Raw genomic sequence first — 19,074 nt, 5'->3', positions numbered from 1 at the left:
CAAATTTGTCCTTTATGGAAGAGTGGCAAGAAGAAAGCCATTTCTTAAAGATATCCATAAAAAGTGTTGTTTAAAGTTTGCCACAAGCCACCTGGGAGACACACCAAACATGTGGAAGAAGGTGCTCTGGTCAGATGAAACCAAAATTGAACTTTTGGGCAACAATGCAAAACGTTATGTTTGGCGTAAAAGCAACACAGCTGAACACACCATCCCCACTGTCAAACATGGTGGTGGCAGCATCATGGTTTGGGCCTGCTTTTCTTCAGCAGGGACAGGGAAGATGGTTAAAATTGATGGGAAGATGGATGGAGCCAAATACAGGACCATTCTGGAAGAAAACCTGATGGAGAATGCAAAAGACATGAGACTGGGACGGAGATTTGTCTTCCAACAAGACAATGATCCAAAACATAAAGCAAAATCTACAATGGAATGGTTCAAAAATAAACATATCCAGGTGTTAGAATGGCCAAGCCAAAGTCCAGACCTGAATCCAATCGAGAATCTGTGGAAAGAACTGAAAACTGCTGTTCACAAATGCTCTCCATCCAACCTCACTGAGCTCGAGCTGTTTTGCAAGGAGGAATGGGAAAACATTTCAGTCTCTCGATGTGCCAAACTGATAGAGACATACCCCAAGCGACTTACAGCTGTAATCGCAGCAAAAGGTGGCGCTACAAAGTATTAACTTAAGGGGGCTGAATAATTTTGCACGCCCAATTTTTCAGTTTTTGATTTGTTAAAAAAGTTTGAAATATCCAATAAATGTCGTTCCACTTCATGATTGTGTCCCATTTGTTGTTGATTCTTCACAAAAAAATACAGTTTTATATCTTTATGTTTGAAGCCTGAAATGTGGCAAAAGGTCGCAAAGTTCAAGGGGGCCGAATACTTTCGCAAGGCACTGTATATTTTAATAATCAAACAATGTATATAATCAGATTTGCATCTAAAAATGATGTCTATGCCTGTACCAAACATGTTTGCTCTTGTGGCATTGTAACCACCACATGAACAACCATGACCATAAAGTTCATCCAACAGCATAGGCTACCAAACTTGGGTGATTCTAAAATTACTAGATAGGCTAAGATCAAGAAAACTGTGGAGGGGTTATCCATTTCTGTGTTATAATTAAGTATTTGAAAGGCGATATTGCCTCATTTTGGTATATAGATATTGGATCAGAGCCTTGGACCAAAAAAAGGGGGTAGGTGGTAACTCGGCGAGGCAGTAGTTGCAGTCAGCACGTCTAAGAATTCTCTATGCAGGAAAAACCCTGGACTCATCACATGCAAGTCTCTTGATCATCCAACTACCTCACTTACAATGCTGAATTTGAACTTACATTAGTTCAATATTTCACAGGTCACTCACGACAAGGCAGCATTTAACATGCAACACAAACGTGCACTACTCAGAGTAAAGAGAAAAACAGAAAACGCATTGACATAAATACATATACAGTGCATTCGGAAAGTATTCAGACCCCTTGACTTTTTCCACATTTTGTTAGCTAACAGCCATATTGTAAAATGGATTAAATCGTTTTTCCCCCTCATCAATCTACACACAATACCCCATAATGACAAAGCAAAAACTGGTTTGTAGAAATGTTTGCACATTTATAATTTTTGGGGAAACAAGATGCACCTGAGATAAATTTCAAGTCTCATAGAAAAGGGTCTGAATACTTATGTAAATAAGATATTTAAGTTGAATTTTTTTTTTGAAATTAGCATGCTCTCTCTCTCTCTCTCTCTCTCTCTCTCTCTCTCTCTCTCTCTCTCTCTCTCTCTCTCTCTCTCTCTCTCTCTCTCTCTCTCTCTCTCTCTCTCTCTCTCTCTCTCTCTCTCTCTCTCTCTCTCTCTCTCTCCCTCTCCCCCCCCCCCCTCCTGGCTCTGTGGCGTCACACATGCCGGGGGGCATGAAGTGAACAGACCGGAAAGAGCCAATCAAGGATGAAGTAATTGTTCATAATGGTGCTGTGTGTATGTACAGTATGTGGGGAAGATAGTGCTGGACTGAACGTCTGTTACGTTCAGCTTCACATCATGATTTTGCTTGACTATGGGACCATCTCATACAGTAAGTATGTGGATTAATGACATAGACATGAGTCAGGATCAGGATTTGAGTCTCTATGAGCTCCTAGTGTCATCATAGTGAGTTTGATTCCTGCTGGGGCCACCCATACTGAAATGTCTGCACGCATGACTGTATGTCACTTTGGATAAAAAATATTTTTCTAAATGGCATACAGTCCTCACCATACTGTATGTATTTAGGCAGTGAAGCAATTTTTTATTATTTTGTCTCTATACTCCAGTATTTTGGATTTGAGATGAAAATACAATTTTGTAGCTCTGAGCCTCTACTTTTATCCAATATACAAAACACCATTCAAAATTCATGAGACCGAATCGAGCCACTCGGTCACAATTTACAGTATGTTGCAGTAAAAAGTTTCAGAATATGTGGATGTTGATAATACCAAAAATTACTGTATTACATACAGTTTTCCATTATAGTGTATTATAGTTGAATATTTGGCCCCATGTTTGGTCCCATATCCATTTCACACAATGACTGCGTAAAGCTTGTGACTCTGCAAACTCATTGGAAGTACACTGCTCATAAAAATAAAGGGAACACTTAAACAACACAATGTAACTCCAAGTCAATCACACTTCTGTGAAATCAAACTGTCCACTTAGGAAGCAACACTGATTGACAATACATTTCACATGCTGTTGTGCAAATGGAATAGACAACAGGTGGAAATTATAGGCAATTAGCAAGACACCCCCAATAAAGGAGTGGTACTGCAGGTGGTGACCACAGACCACTTCTCAGTTCCTATGCTTCCTGGCTGATGTTTTCGTCACTTTTGAATGCTGGCGGTGCTTTCACTCTAGTGGTAGCATGAGACAGAGTCTTCAACCCACACAAGTGGCTCATCAGGAGACGTGGAGGAGGCCTTAGGAGGGAAACAACCAGCAGCAGGACCGCTACCTCCGCCTTTGTGCAAGGAGGAGCACTGCCAGAGCCCTGCAAAATGACCTCCAGCAGGCCACAAATGTGCATGTGTCTGCTCAAACGGTCAGAAACAGACTCCATGAGGGTGGTATGAGGGCCCGACATCGACAGGTGGGGGTTGTGCTTACAGCCCAATACCGTGCAGGACGTTTGGCATTTGCCAGAGAACACCAAGATTGGCAAATTCACCACTGACGCCCTGTGCTCTTCACAGATGAAAGCAGGTTCACACTGAGCACGTGACAGACGTGACAAAGTCTGGAGAAGCCGTGGAGAACGTTCTGCTGCCTGCAACATCCTCCAGCATGACCGGTTTGGCGGTGGGTCAGTCATGGTGTGGGGTGGCATTTCTTTGGGGGGCCACACAGCACTCCATGTGCTCGCCAGAGGTTGCCTGACTGCCACTAGGTACCGAGATGAGATCCTCAGACCCATTGTGAGACCATATGCTGGTGCGGTTGGCCCTGGGTTCCTCCTAATGCAAGACAATGCTAGACCTCATGTGGCTGGAGTGTGTCAGCAGTTCCTGCAAGAGGAAGGCATTGATGCTATGGACAGGCCCTCCCGTTCCCCAGACCTGAATCCAATTGAGCACATCTGGGACATCATGTCTCGCTCCATCCACCAACGCCACGTTGCACCACAGACTGTCCAGGAGTTGGCGGATGCTTTAGTCCAGGTCTGGGAGGAGATCCCTCAGGAGACCATCCGCCACCTCATCAGGAGCATGCCCAGGCGTTGTAGGGAGGTCATACAGGCACGTGGAGGCCACACACACTACTGAGCCTCATTTTGACTTGTTTTAAGGACATTACATCAAAGTTGGATCAGCCTGTAGTGTGGTTTTCCACTTTAATTTTGAGTGTGACTCCAAATCCAGACCTCCATGGGTTGATACATTTGTTTTCCATTGATAATTTTTGTGTGATTTTGTTGTCAGCACATTCAACTATGTAAAGAAAAAAGTATTTAATAAGAATATTTAATTCATTCAGATCTAGGATGTGTTATTTTAGTGTTCCCTTATATTTTTTTGAGCAGTGTATATGAAGTTTGTTTTGGCTGTGTTTTAGGTCATGTCTAAATTGTGAATGATATCTGGAGTAATTGTATTTCTAAGTGAGGAGAGAAGATGTTACTGAATACTTCTCAATTGATCCTGATGATATCATCATGTTAAAGAAACAACATGAATGGATCATGAATAGTGATGAGTACGTTTCAGAGGCTACACCAAAATATGATAACCTCTCACCATTACCAATAATAAGCATTTTTTGGGGTGGTATGGTCTTTGTGCCTTTGTAAAAATTCTCACCCATCCTTATTCATAACCCATTCACAATTCTTCCTATTCATGGCAGCATCCACATGAATGTAGAAGTGTCCGAAACCTCTTCTATTCTCACTGACAAAAAACGTTACTCCAAAATGACGACATTATTCACTATTCAGTTACTATTGGACAAGACATGATCCAAAACCCTGCCAAAACAAACTGCAAATACATATAAACAGTTTGTAGGCAGGCAGGACACTGAAGTGTATAGGCTTCACTGTATCGTTGTTTCCAATGTCCTTTTCCATTACTGGGCTACATTGAAAATGTATGGTTTCTAGCCCAAACAATTCAAAGCATTAATTATAATGCCCAAGTATATCGGGGACGGCAGGTAGCCTAGGTGTTAGAGTGTTGGGCCAGTAAGCGAAAGGTTGCTGGATCGAATCCCTGAGCTGACAACGTAGGAATCTGTCGTTCTGCCCCTAAAGAAGGCAGTTTACCCACTTTTCCCCGGTATTCCATCATTGTAAATTACTTGCCTAGTTAAATAAAATAAAAAATATAAGACATGAACAGAATGCATCAGTGATTTGTATTTCCTGCAACTCTCTGAAGAGGCAATGTACGGGATTGCTCCTGTCTGTGTGTGTGATGTGCAGTTTGCACTTATATGTCTACCACTTTGTGCAGCCATTAGTGATGCTAATGATAACCTCCTTCTGGTAGATGTAAAGAAGGAAAACTCTAAAACCTGGAAAAAGCAAACCAAGAAAATGTATTTTATAGGGCCTTAATGAGACTATGTAGAAATGACTCTGTAATTTCAATGTGTCGTGTCTTGGCTATCATTAATGTGATGATGATTGTTTTAACAAATCGATAACTATGTTTAATTATTATGATGATTAAATTACTCATGTAACAATTAAATCATCAACAATCTTGGAGCACCACGGAAAAAGTTTGTTTAATGAGTTACCGATTTCCAAATAAACTCTAAAGATATAAATATCTCATACATTTCAGTCATCATTCAGTCATTCATTAATTTTTATCTTCTATCAGTCTAATTCTGAATGTCGCAATGTCCTTGGATCAGCGATATACAAATTGGCTTAATTATTTATTTACTAATTAACTAAATAATCACACAGAATTACATAAACACAAACAGAATAAGTTACACATTGATTACTACATACTGCAATGAAAAGTCCCTAGTGGACTAAACCGATATGATGGCTTGTTACACAAATTGAAAAGGCAGGGGCATGTAATAAAGAGCGGGAGAAAAGACAAAGGACTTCACTATCGTACACACAGCTGAAAACTATGATCATAGAAATGTTAATACTTTTCACATGGACGGCCGCTCATTTGAAAATAATTGCAATGTACCGTGGTTCCTCCTTTAAAAGTTGCGTCATACTGCATCACACGCTGCGTGCTGCTGCAGCATTCTGTGGCATGTCATTTAATTCTCAGCCATTTCTTCTGTTACTACAAGTTATTGCTAGTTTGACCACCCCTCTGGTGCATCTTTGAGAAGCATTTGATAGTATTCCATATTGCCATTACCAGAGAATTTAAAACCTTTTTTGTAATAACATAGTATATGGGATTGATTTGAAGTAATTTGGCTTAATTAATTAGATTAATATTATGGTGTTTCCATTCAGAGAAAAACTAAAAACAAATCCCTAAGGCACACATCGACAACAGCCACCCTTGAAGTATCATTACCCATCGCTCCACAAAAGCCACAGCTTTTGCAGAGCAAGGGGAACAACTACTTCAAGGTCTCAGAGCGAGTGACGTCAACGATTGAAACGCTATTAGAGCGCACCCCGATAACTAGCTAGCTATTTCACACCGGTTACACATAGGCTTCATTAATGCCATTCAGACTTACACCTCCGCTGTCTTCAACCAGGATCTCAGCGATCACTGCCTCATTGCCTGTATCCGCTACGGAGCCGCAGTCAAACGACCACCCCTCATCACTGTCAAACGCTCCCTAAAACACTTCTGTGAGCAGGCCTTTCTAATCGACCTGGCCCGGGTATCCTGGAAGGACATTGACCTCATCCCGTCAGTTGAGGATGCCTGGTCTTTCTTTAAAAGTAACTTCCTCACCATTTTAGATAAGCATGCTCTGTTCAAAAAATGCAGAACTAAGAACAGATATAGCCCCTGGTTCACTCCAGACCTGACTGCCCTCGACCAGCACAAAAACATCCTGTGGCGGACTGCACTAACATCGAATAGTCCCCGCGATATGCAACTGTTCAGGGAAGTCAGGAACCAATACACACAGTCAGTCAGGAAAGCTAAAGCCAACTCCTTCAGGCAGAAGTTTGCATCCTGTAGCTCCAACTCCAAAAAGTTCTGGGACACTGTGAAGTCCATGGAGAACAAGAGCACCTCCTCCCAGCTGCCCACTGCACTGAGGCTAGGTAACACGGTCACCACCGATAAATCCATGATTATCGAAAACTTCAACAAGCATTTCTCAACGGCTGGCCATGCCTTCCGCCTGGCTACTCCAACCTCGGCCAACAGCTCCCCCCCCCCCCCCGCAGCTACTCGCCCAAGCCTCTCCAGGTTCTCCTTTACCCAAATCCAGATAGCAGATGTTCTGAAAGAACTGCAAAACCTGGACCCGTACAAATCAGCTGGGCTTGACAATCTGGACCCTCTATTCCTGAAACTATCCGCCGCCATTGTCGCAACCCCTATTACCAGCCTGTTCAACCTCTCTTTCATATCGTCTGAGATCCCCAAGGATTGGAAAGCTGCCGCAGTCATCCCCCTCTTCAAAGGGGGCGACACCCTGGACCCAAACTGTTACAGACCTATATCCATCCTGCCCTGCCTATCTAAGGTCTTCGAAAGCCAAGTCAACAAACAGGTCACTGACCATCTCGAATCCCACCGTACCTTCTCCGCTGTGCAATCTGGTTTCCGAGCCGGTCACGGGTGTACCTCAGCCACGCTCAAGGTACTAAACGATATCATAACCGCCATCGATAAAAGACAGTACTGTGCAGCCGTCTTCATAGACCTTGCCAAGGCTTTCGACTCTGTCAATCACCGTATTCTTATCGGCAGACTCAGTAGCCTCGGTTTTTCGGATGACTGCCTTGCCTGGTTCACCAATTACTTTGCAGACAGAGTTCAGTGTGTCAAATCGGAGGGCATGCTGTCCGGTCCTCTGGCAGTCTCTATGGGGGTGCCACAGGGTTCAATTCTCGGGCCGACTCTTTTCTCTGTATATATCAATGATGTTTCTCATGCTGCGGGCGATTCCCTGATCCACCTCTACGCAGACGACACCATTCTATATACTTCCGGGCCGTCCTTGGACACTGTGCTATCTAACCTCCAAACGAGCTTCAATGCCATACAGCACTCCTTCCGTGGCCTCCAACTGCTCTTAAACGCTAGTAAAACCAAATGCATGCTTTTCAACCGTTCGCTGCCTGCACCCGCACGCCTGACCAGCATCACCACCCTGGATGGTTCCGACCTTGAATATGTGGACATCTATAAGTACCTAGGTGTCTGGCTAGACTCTAAACTCTCCTTCCAGACCCATATCAAACATCTCCAATCGAAAATCAAATCAAGAGTCGGCTTTCTATTCCGCAACAAAGCCTCCTTCACTCACGCCGCCAAACTTACCCTAGTAAAACTGACTATCCTACCGATCCTCGACTTCGGCGATGTCATCTACAAAATTGCTTCCAACACTCTACTCAGCAAACTGGATGCAGTTTATCACAGTGCCATCCGTTTTGTCACTAAAGCACCTTATACCACCCACCACTGCAACTTGTAGTCTAGTCGGCTGGCCCTCGCTACATATTCGTCGCCAGACCCACTGGCTCCAGGTCATCTACAAGTCCATGCTAGGTAAAGCTCCGCCTTATCTCAGTTCACTGGTTACGATGGCAACACCCATCCGTAGCACGCGCTCCAGCAGGTGTATCTCACTGATCATCCCTAAAGCCAACACCTCATTTGGCCGCCTTTCGTTCCAGTTCTCTGCTGCCTGTGACTGGAACGAATTGCAAAAATCGCTGAAGTTGGAGACTTTTATCTCCCTCACCAACTTCAAGCATCTTCTATCTGAGCAGCTAACCGATCGCTGCAGCTGTACATAGTCTACTGGTAAATAGCCCACCCATTTTCACCTACCTCATCCCCATACTATTTTTATTTATTTATTTTTCTGCTCTTTTGCACACCAATATCTCTACCTGTACATAACCATCTGATCATTTATCACTCCAGTGTTAATCTGCATAATTGTAATTATTTGCCTACCTTCTCATGCCTTTTGCACACAATGTATATATAGACTCCCATTTTTTCTACTGTGTTATTGACTTGTTAATTGTTTACTCCATGTGTAACTCTGTGTTGTCTGTTCACACTGCTATGCCTTATCTTGGCCAGGTCGCAGTTGCAAATGAGAACTTGTTCTCAACTAGCCTACCTGGTTAAATAAAGGTGAAATAAAATACAAAGTTGTTAAAAGACAACTATGATAGCTGAGGTTCATAGTTCTGAACTAATATTCATACCAAACGTTTTAGGGTCCATACACAGATCAGCTACATACTGTAGCTAGCTACACATCCATAGGCATGTAGTTATTTTTATCCTCCACTACACAATAAGCAAGTAAATAATTAGCTATGTTGCAAGGCAAGCTTACACAATTGTGCATTCAATTTGCAGTAAATGCTTTAGCTAGCTAGATTCTTTACATCCACTGTTTCACAAGACGACAGCCTGGTTTGCTGGTTTTCTCAGGAGTCCCTAAAACATTAAACAACACGAATTACAAATTCATTCTCCCAACACTAGCTAGCTGGCTAATGTTAGCTAGTCAGATAACTTGCTAAATAGCAATTTTCGTAAATTAACTTTATGACAAATATGCACAAACCTTTTTCTCTACATTAACTAACATATTCCTCTCAATTGTACATTTTGTCAGCCAGCTTCGCCCAAGGACGGGTGACTCGCGTCAAATATCGTCATTGAAACCACTCAATATGTTTGGTCATATAAAAACCTTGGGACCCAAATGCATAATGAGTGCTCTAACTTCCCCTTGTGGTGGTCTGGAGCAATGAAGTCGTGACGCTGGGTAGCTCTAAGTCCCGCGGTGCAAGCTCACAACTTTTAATGGAGGAACCACTGTATATATTTACAATTGTATGCCTTTGTTGTCTCTCTGTTGATATTGCCGGTCCGTCTAGGGTGTAATTAGAAAGAAAGTCTGTGGTTTTGTCTGTTAGAATGTATCTTCCAGACATTCTATGGTCGTTGGATAGGGAAATGTTATTTTAGAATGGATTTTTTTGAAGTGCCACCCGGTGGTTCTTGGTCGAGGTTACTAGAATAGATACTTCGGTTCGAGTTTCCTAGGCTAACCGTATTTAAACAGACTGAATGTTCCTGTGTAGTCTTCTTCACTCGAGAGTTTGAGGTTCTTACCATTTCCTGGTATTGTAGTCTTTAAACCATTTCTCAGCCATGTAGCCACCGCTTCACGCTGTCTGGTCTATATTTAAATTGCCAACCATTCCAACATGTAGCTACAGTGCCTGGCTCTCTGGTCTAATGTACATTTTGTCAGAAGTGGGTTTTATGCACTTTGGGAAAAGGGGGGCGTTCCATGACCCGACGTAACATCTGTGCTCATGTGGGTGTGGCCAATGACTTGGCTAAGACTTCATATAAAAAACAATTATCTCATTTAGAAGGCTAACATCACATTACATCTTCTCACAAATAGTTTCATGTTTAATCATATCAGCTCCCCAACATTTGGATGTGAATCTGATCACTGGGAAATATACACATTCAGAGATACAGTTATGTTCTTATACTGTCCTTCATGGGATCCCAAAACACAACTGATCTGACATAATTGTTCTTCAACCACTCCAACCGTTTGGACAAAGATACATATTGTTTCATTCCCCAATCAGTTGATGTTGGAGTATTGGCGGGAGGACTCCCTTTGTTCTACAGAGGTTCTCTCCCTGCCAATTGAAATGTACAAACTATGGCAAAAGGGGACGACAAGTGGATAAGAGGCAAGCAGTAATTTCGATTAATTAATCGAGCTAGGATGGACGTAGTCAATATAACTATTTGTTCAGCACTTTTGAAATGTACATCGACAGAATTCAGAACAAGGGCCATTTTTACAGTGTTCTCCCTGTACAACAAGTCAGAACTGTAGGATAAATAAAGGGGGCATGTAAGCAGACAATGAAAGCTCTTACAATATTCAATGATTTAATTTCTCTAAAACAGGTTATAGGCTACATGTGCACCACCAAGTCAGAGCAGTAGGCAAAATTAAAATGGGAAAATAGACCAAATGATTAGGGTGAGGCACATGTACCTAAAATCTATCTAAATTTCTTAAAAAGCTATAGCTATGTTTGGACAATGCCCTAATAAAATATAATGGTCAGAAGATTGAAGTGAGGGCCTCCCGAGTGGCACAGAGGTCTAAGGCACTGCATCGCAGGGCGTGAGGCGTCACTACAGACCCAGGTTCAATCCCAGGCTGTGTCGCAGCCAGCCGTGACCTGGGGACTCATGAGGCTATGCACATTTGGCCCAGCATCGGAGGGTTTGGCCAGCCTGGATGTCCTTGTCCCATCGCACTCTAGCGACTCCTTGTGGCGGGCTGGGCACATGCACGCTGACTTCGGTCGCCAGTTGTACGGTGTGTCCTCCGACACATTGGTGCAGCTGGCTTCCGGGTTAAGCGAACAGTGTGTCAAGAAGCAGCGCGGCTTGGCAGGATTGTGTTTCAGAGGACGCATGGTTCTCGACATTTGCCCAAATCCATATAGGAGTTGCAGTAATGGGACAAGACTGTAACTATCAATTCAGATAGCATAAAAAAAGAAGATTGAAGTTACATTTGAACTTCATATAATGTTACATCAACATAATTACACAAATTTACTGGATTTTTTCATGTTTGTTGTTATTGGTGTTATTAGTAATGTCTCCATCACCATTAGCTGAATATTGTTTTTTTTAACAAATCCAACATTTTATTGCAGAAGTATGTTCAGGGAACTTTATTAGAACCATCATGTTATAATGTCACACTATAACTTTATGAGACTGTTGTAGGAATAATCCCTGCTGGTTTTTATGGGTGTTTGAATAACATATCCATCAACAGTAGCAGAATGTTCCTGTAACAACTTATATTGCTCCCGCATTTTGTTGCGGCAGTATGTTTAAAGAACATTACCGGAACATTGTGTTATTATTTTCCCTGTTAACCTAAAGACAACATTAATACCGGATCCGGGATGGGGAGATCCAAGAGGTTGTGAATGTTCTGTGGTAACATCTGATCAACATTTTAGTGAATGTTAGGAGAACATTCCAAGAATATTTCATTAAAAACATGAATAAAAGTAATAATTGTTAGCGAAAACATTCTTTGAATGGGATTTTATCATCCTAATGATAAAAACTAGAACTTAATGAGAATCTTAGGAAATGTTCTGGGAATGTTCCCCGGTTTGCTGTGTAGATACATAAAGTGCTTTTCGTGGCTCAATGGTAAAACCGATATGAAAATACCCTCAAATAAAAAGTGGCATAATGTACTGTCTCCTCATAATTTGATCTCAAATGCAAAATGCTATAATGAGTAAAATTAAAAAAAATTAAAAAATAAATGTAGCTTCACTCTACATATGGTGAGGAATGTATTATGTTATACATATAATCTATAAGGCTTTAAATTATGACTCCTACTATCTTATAACATTTGGACCTATTCCCTTTCGTTTTGATCTGTTGTACATTTTATCTCTTTGAGGACATACAGTATAGGATCATTCAAATTGATGATATTTCGTCTTGCCACTGTCTAGGTTCTAATTCATGGCTACTATGTCTTTCCCTTGAGTTACAATGTTCTTGCCTGGATGGCATGTCTTTCCAGGATCTGTGATCATATGCAGGCCTATGCCTTCATTCATAAATCCTCCTCAATTCTCTCGCTTATCTTCGATTGGGCGGCTGTGCGAGAGAGGACACTGATTGGGTGGCTGCATGAGACCAAACAATGTGATTGGGCCATTGTCAGAGAAAACACTTGCTATCTATTGGATTGGGCCTAGATTGCCAAAAGAGGGCCGGGATTGGGTAGGGACAGGGAAGAGCGCTCTACAATTGGCCAGCGATGATAGCAGGTTACTTTACATACCCGTGGTCTAGAGAAAATCCTCAACACAGAAAACATGAAAGAGCCCATATTAGCATAACCTGGCCTGCTATGCAGTCTCACAAGATGGGTATACAACTGACCAAATCAAATGTATCCGTAAATTCACCCTATATACTGTTTGTTAGTAGTATATCAGTGACAGTAGGTCAGATGGGAGATTGTGGTAGCGATTGGGCTAGGGCGTGTTTGGTCAGTGGAATTCTGGGATTTCTTGACAACGACGACGAGACACATCGGCGTATCCCGTGATTCCCTCTGGCACAGCTGGAGAAGCAGGGTTGCTATGGCAACAGTGACGTTGGGCATTGCCAGAGGAAAAACCTGAGAAAATAAGGGATTGAATGAAGAAGGAGGAAACCGGGAGAGAGAGACATATAGAAAGAGGAGAAGGATTGAAGAAAGAGGATAGAAAAGCTTATCATGCTATCTTCTTTCTGATTCTGACTAGATGAAGTGGGGGAGTTGCTGCTGATTTGGAACGATGGTCTTTATGTTAAGGGGCCTTAAGGTTATTATGAGCCAGACGAATGGTTCAAATTTAATCTTCTGCTTTATGACAAAGTGTAGACCTACAGCAAATGTTGAAAAAACAAATTGTACACATTGCTATAACATCTACTATCAGTTCAAGACCCCATATTAATATATTATTTGTATTCTATTCACTTCTAACACACTTCCTTCTACGTTTCACAGCTCTTTCGAGAGGTTCGGATAATGAAAGGTTTAAATCATCCAAACATAGGTAAGGGCCTACATTTAAGAATCTGTTATACAGTGCATTCGGAAAGTATTCAGACCCCTTGACTTTTTCCACATTTTGTGATGTTACAGCCTTATTCTAAAATTGATTCAATTAATTTGTCAATCTACACACAATACCCCATGATGACAAAGCAAAAATGGGTTTTGAGACATTTTTGCAAATGTATTAAAAATCACAAACAGAAGTACCTTATTTTCATAAGTATTCAGACCTTTTGCTATGAGACTCGAAATGGAGCTCAGGTAGATCCTGTTTCCATTGATCATCCTTGAGATGTTTCTCCAACTTGATTGGAGTCCACCTGTGTTAAATTAATTTGATTGGACATGATTTGGAAAGGCACACACCTGTCTATATAAAGATCCCACAGTTGACAGTGCATGTCAGAGCAAACACATAGCCATGAGGTCAAAGGAATTGTCCATAGAGCTCAGAGACAGGTTTGTGTCGAGGCACAGATCTGGGGAAGGGTACCAAAACATTTCTGCAGCATTGAAGGTCCCCAAGAACACAGTGGCCTCCATCATTCTTAAATGGAACCACCAAGATTCTTCCTAGAGCTGGCCGCCTGGCCAAACTGAGCAATCGGGGGAGAAGGGCCTTGATCAAGGGGATAATCTAGTGATTAGAGCGTTGGACTAGTAACCGAAAGGTTGCAAGTTCAAATCCCTGAGCTGACAAGGTACAAATCTGTCGTTCTGCCCCTGAACAGGCAGTTAACCCACTGTTCCTAGGCCGTCATTGAAAATAAGAATTTATTCTTAACTGACTTGCCTAGTTAAATAAAGGTAAAATAAAAATAAAAAATAAAAACCCAATGGTCACTCTGACAGAGCCCCAGAGATGCTCTGTTGAGATGGGAGAACCTTCCAGAAGGACAACCATCTCTGCAGCACTCCACCAATCAGACCTTTACGGTAGAGTGGCCAGACAGAAGCCACTCATCAGTTAAAGGCACATGATATACCCAAGAAGACTCGAGGCTGTAATCGCTGCTGAAGGTGCTTCAACAAAGTACTGAGTAAATGGTCTGAATACTTATGTAAATGTGATATTTCTGTTTTTTTTATTTTATAAATTTGCAAACATTTCTAAAAACCTGTTTTTGCTTTGTCATTATGGGGTATTGTTTGTAGATTGATTAGGAAAGCAAACACTTTCATCAATTTTAGAATAAGGCTGTAATGTAACAAAATGTGAAAAAAGTCAATGGGCCTGAATACTTTCTGAATACACTGTATGTAAGTATGTGTGTGTTTGTGTGTGCGTACGTACGTACGTGTGTTCTTGCGTGTGAGTGTGTTTGCATGTGTGTGTTTGTTTATGTTGATATGTTGCAGTTTTTGCTCCTGGCACCTGCTACCATACCCCGTTCAAAGGCACTTAAATATTTTGTCTTGCCCATTCACCCTCTGAATGGCACACATTCACAATCCATGTCTTAATTGTCTCAAGGCTTAAACATCCTACTTTAACCTGTCTCCTCCCCTTCATTTACACTGATTGTCGTGGATTTAACAAATCACATCAATAAGTGATCATAGCTTTCATCTGGATTCAGCTGGTCAGTTTATGTCATGGAAAGAGCAGGTGATCTTAATGTTTGTATACTCAGTGTAATAACATGTGTAGTCTAAATGGTCCATTCCTGTCTCATCTACCCAGATGGCAGGCTTTTGTCTAAGCCTCTCACTGTGTTTAATAGACTGATACACTACACTACTTGCACATACAGTAGCTAGCTACAGTAGGCCCAGGCTTGGGGATAGAGGGCCCAGGGTTGGGTTGGCAAGGGGGGTAGGGAACAGGATTTTCTAAAGATGAAAAAAAATAAATGTCATTAGACAAGACCGGCGTCATGCACCACTGTATTTAGCAGGCCGAGACAGAGATTTGTGTTTTTTAATGAAAGGGGATTTAATTAATTTATTCTTTTTAATCTGATTTTATTTTTGCCTACTACAGTGCAGCTGTTCGAAGTGATTGAGACGGATAAGACCCTTTATCTAATCATGGAGTATGCCAGTGGAGGTGGGTGCATCTGCCTTCCTGTCTGTTTCAATAGACTTAGCTACTGTCTCTCCGTAATGGCTGATTAGCTTGTGTTTGATTAACAGGGGGAAAAGTATAAATAAACCAATGGAGATTACTCAAAATCACAACCTAATGCAACGGTTGTACATTACGTACTCCTACTGTATGTGTATGTAATCATAACATAATGTTGCATATTTTACCTTTGGTGTTCTATGAAATTATATGATACATGTAGGGGGGAGTGTGGTAATAGGCTTATAGCTTAGGACTGGGGTTTTAGTGGCCAGGGAAAATATTTCTACCAGCATGAAATGTCATTAGGATAGAATATAGGAGGCAGCAGGCCACAGCCCCACAGTCTCTGTCATGACAACATTACTGTTAGGCCTTTGATATTAGCTACTGGAAACATATTAGTTTAATAACTGTTAATGATGGTTGGAAATACAGAATATTCTAAGAATAAAATATGGAGTACAATACGAGTACAGTACGAGTAGAATATGGAGCCAGGAAAGTGTTTAAGCAAGATTGAGTGTACATTATAATGCATTGAAACATATTTTGTCACATATCTCCTTCATCATCATGTTGACCACTCTTCTTTTTTTCAGGTGAAGTGTTTGACTACCTCGTATCTCATGGGAGAATGAAGGAGATTGAAGCCAGAGCCAAATTTCGGCAGGTATGTCGACCACTGTGCCTCACACACCTGTATGCCGTCTATACTGCCTATCTGTCTGTCTGTCTATCTGTCTTTGTCTAGTTGACTGTCTGGCTGGCCGCTAAACTTTCTATCTGTGTCTGTCTGTACATCTCTGTCTTGTCTGCCGCTCTGTTTGTCTTTCTGTCTTTCTTTTCCATTTGGCTTGCTAGCTGACTGGCTGCCTGCTAACCTACCTACCTACCTACCTACCTGCCTACCTACCTACCTGCCTGCCTGCCTGCCTACCTGCCTGCCTGCCTGCCTGCCTGCCTGCCTGCCTGCCTGCCTGCCTGCCTGCCTGCCTGCCTGCCTGCCTGCCTGCCTGCCTGTCTGTCTGTCTGTCTGTCTGTCTGTCTGTCTGTCTGTGTACAGTTGAAGTCGGAAGTTTACGTACACCTTAGCCAAATACATTTAAACTCAGTTTTTCCACATTTCCTGACATTTAATCATAGTAAAAATTCCCTGCCTTAGGTCAGTTAGGATCGCCACCTTCTTTTAAGAATGTGAAATGTCAGAATAATATCAGAGAGAATTATGTATTTCAGCTTTTATTTCTTTCATCACATTCCCAGTGGGTCAGAAGTTTACATACAATCAAATAGTATTTGGTAGCATTGACTTTAAATTGTTTAAATTGGGTCAAACATTTCGGGTAGCCTTCCACGAGCTTCCCGCAATAAGTTGGGTAAATTTTGGCCCATTCCTCCAGACAGAGCTGGTGTAACTGAGTCAGGTTTGTAGGCCTCCTTGCTCGCACACGCTTTTCAGTTCTGCCCACAAATTTTCTATAGGATTGAGGTCAGGGCTTTGTGATGGCCACCCCAATACCTTGACTTTGTTGTCCTTATGCCATTTTGCCACAACTTTGGAAATATGCTTGGGGTCATTGTCCATTTGGAAGACCCATTTGCGACCAAGCTTTAACTGATGTCTTGAGATGTTGCTTCAATATATCCACATAATTTTACTTCCTCATGATGCAGTGGCTTCTTCCTTGCTGAGTGGCCTTTCAGGTTATGTGGATATAGGACTCGTTTTACTCTTTATATAGATACTTTTGTACCTGTTTCCTCCAGAATCTTCACAAGGTCCTTTGCTGTTGTTCTGGGATTAATTTGCACTTTTCGCACAAAAGTACGTCCATCACTAGGAGAAAGAACGCTTCTTCTTCCTGAGCGGTATGACGGCTGCATGGTCCCATGGTGATTTATACTTGCGTACTATTGTTTGTACAGATGAATGTGGTACCTTGAGGCGTTTGGAAATTGCTCCCAAGGATGAACCAGACTACAATTTTTTTTCTGAGGTCTTGGCAGATTTCTTTTGATTTTGCCATTTTTCCCAGCAAAGAGGCACTGAGTTTGAAGGTAGGCCTTGAAATAGATCCACAGGTACAAATCCAATTGACTCAAATTGACTCAAATGATGTCAATTAGCCTATCAGAAGCTTCTAAAGCCATGACTTCATTTTCTGGAATTTTCCAAGCTGTTTAAAGGCACAGTCAACTTAGTGTATGTGAACTTCTGACCCACTGGAATTGTGATACAGTGAATTCTAAGTGAAATGATCTGTCTGTAAACAATTGTTGGAAAATGACTTGTGTCGTGCACAAAGTAGATGTCTTAATCAACTTGCCAAAAATATTGTTCGTTAACAAGACATTTGTGGAGTGGTTGAAAAACGAGTTTTAATGAGTAGAACCTAAGTGTATGTAAACTTCCGACTTCAACTGTATGTCTTTGTGTCAGGTTGTCTGTCTATTTGTCTGTTTGTCTGTCAGTCCGTCTGTCTACTAACCTGTCTCTCTGTCCTCCAGATCGTGTCTGCTGTCCACTACTGCCACATGAAGAACATTGTCCACCGAGACTTGAAGGTAAGAATGAGGACATTCAATAGAGCTTGATTGAAAAGCTTGTAAACTCACTTTTGAGACAATGGCCTTTGAATGTTTTGGTATCTAGTGAAGAGCTATTTTTTGTCTATACCCATTCAGCACCATTTACACCCTCTTAAGCTTTAGCCCCACCCATCTTGTTTAGCTCTCGGTGCGTTCAGAGCGCACACTTGACTCTCTGGTTGATTATTTGTTTACCTCTGGATAACATGGAAATATCCTAACCAGTTCTGCTGGCAACAATTTCATTACGCTTTTTTGAAGACGTTTACTGACACCGGCCTTAAGACATGTAGCTAGCTAGCTAGGTAAACAATGAACCTAGCTAGGTTAACAACGTGTAAGATCACACACATCACGTAACGTTAGCCAACGAGCCAGCCAGTTAATGTTAGCTAGTTAAACAACAATGAACATAGTGCCAAGCTAACGTTAACAGTACACAATAACTTGAAATGAAACCACTTTCTGTCAAAATTAGAAATGTGTAATATCTGAAAATGTAGCTAGCTGACGCTAGACTATCCTACCTGTATACATCATCATACATGATGGACGCGTCTCCCTGTCATGGATACCATGCCACGGTTGCCCTTAGTTTGAAGATGTAATCCAGAGGCAAGGGTTTTCTCCATTTCTTTAGCTATCATACTCTAATTCCACTGATTTCAAAACTTGAAAGTGGAGAGCAACACTTATGCAGCTCCATTACACAATAACATTTTTTAAAGCCACGTTCGACAGGATTACCAACACAGACTGACCAGCTAAATAGACACAAGCCTTTTATATGGCAGACCAATCGGAACTCCTCTCTCGGCATGTCCAGCCTGCTCATTATCTCAGCCAATCATTACTAGTGGGAAGGTTTCTGACTTTTTCTGTGGCATGGCTTAACCAATAAGGCTCGTAATGTAACAATTTTATTTGTATTTACAGATGGCATACAAGTTTGTTATCAAGGCACATGAAAGTTAACATGTTCCAGAAGGCATTTCTACCAAAAAACACATTTTGATAAAAATAAACGTTAAAATGGCTCTCCTGTGAAGT

General features: G+C 41.7%; 1 protein-coding gene across 1 annotated transcript in view; it reads left to right on the top strand.

Moving 5' to 3' along the window:
* The window catches only part of LOC139422051 (MAP/microtubule affinity-regulating kinase 4-like), a 53,096-nt gene that overhangs the window by 14,410 nt on the left and 19,612 nt on the right, over positions 1-19,074 (top strand). Inside the window, exons 4-7 of the mRNA XM_071173191.1 lie at positions 13,314-13,362; positions 15,349-15,414; positions 16,035-16,105; positions 17,944-18,000. Of these exons, the coding sequence (XP_071029292.1) occupies positions 13,314-13,362; positions 15,349-15,414; positions 16,035-16,105; positions 17,944-18,000 (243 nt within the window). The remainder of the gene's footprint in view (positions 1-13,313; positions 13,363-15,348; positions 15,415-16,034; positions 16,106-17,943; positions 18,001-19,074) is intronic.

The sequence above is a fragment of the Oncorhynchus clarkii genome, chromosome 12 (genome assembly GCF_045791955.1).
Source record: "Oncorhynchus clarkii lewisi isolate Uvic-CL-2024 chromosome 12, UVic_Ocla_1.0, whole genome shotgun sequence".
NCBI classification, from domain to species: Eukaryota; Metazoa; Chordata; class Actinopteri; order Salmoniformes; family Salmonidae; genus Oncorhynchus; species Oncorhynchus clarkii.
The sequence above is the reverse complement of the archived record's forward strand: the minus strand, read 5'-3'. Positions and strand labels throughout refer to the sequence as shown.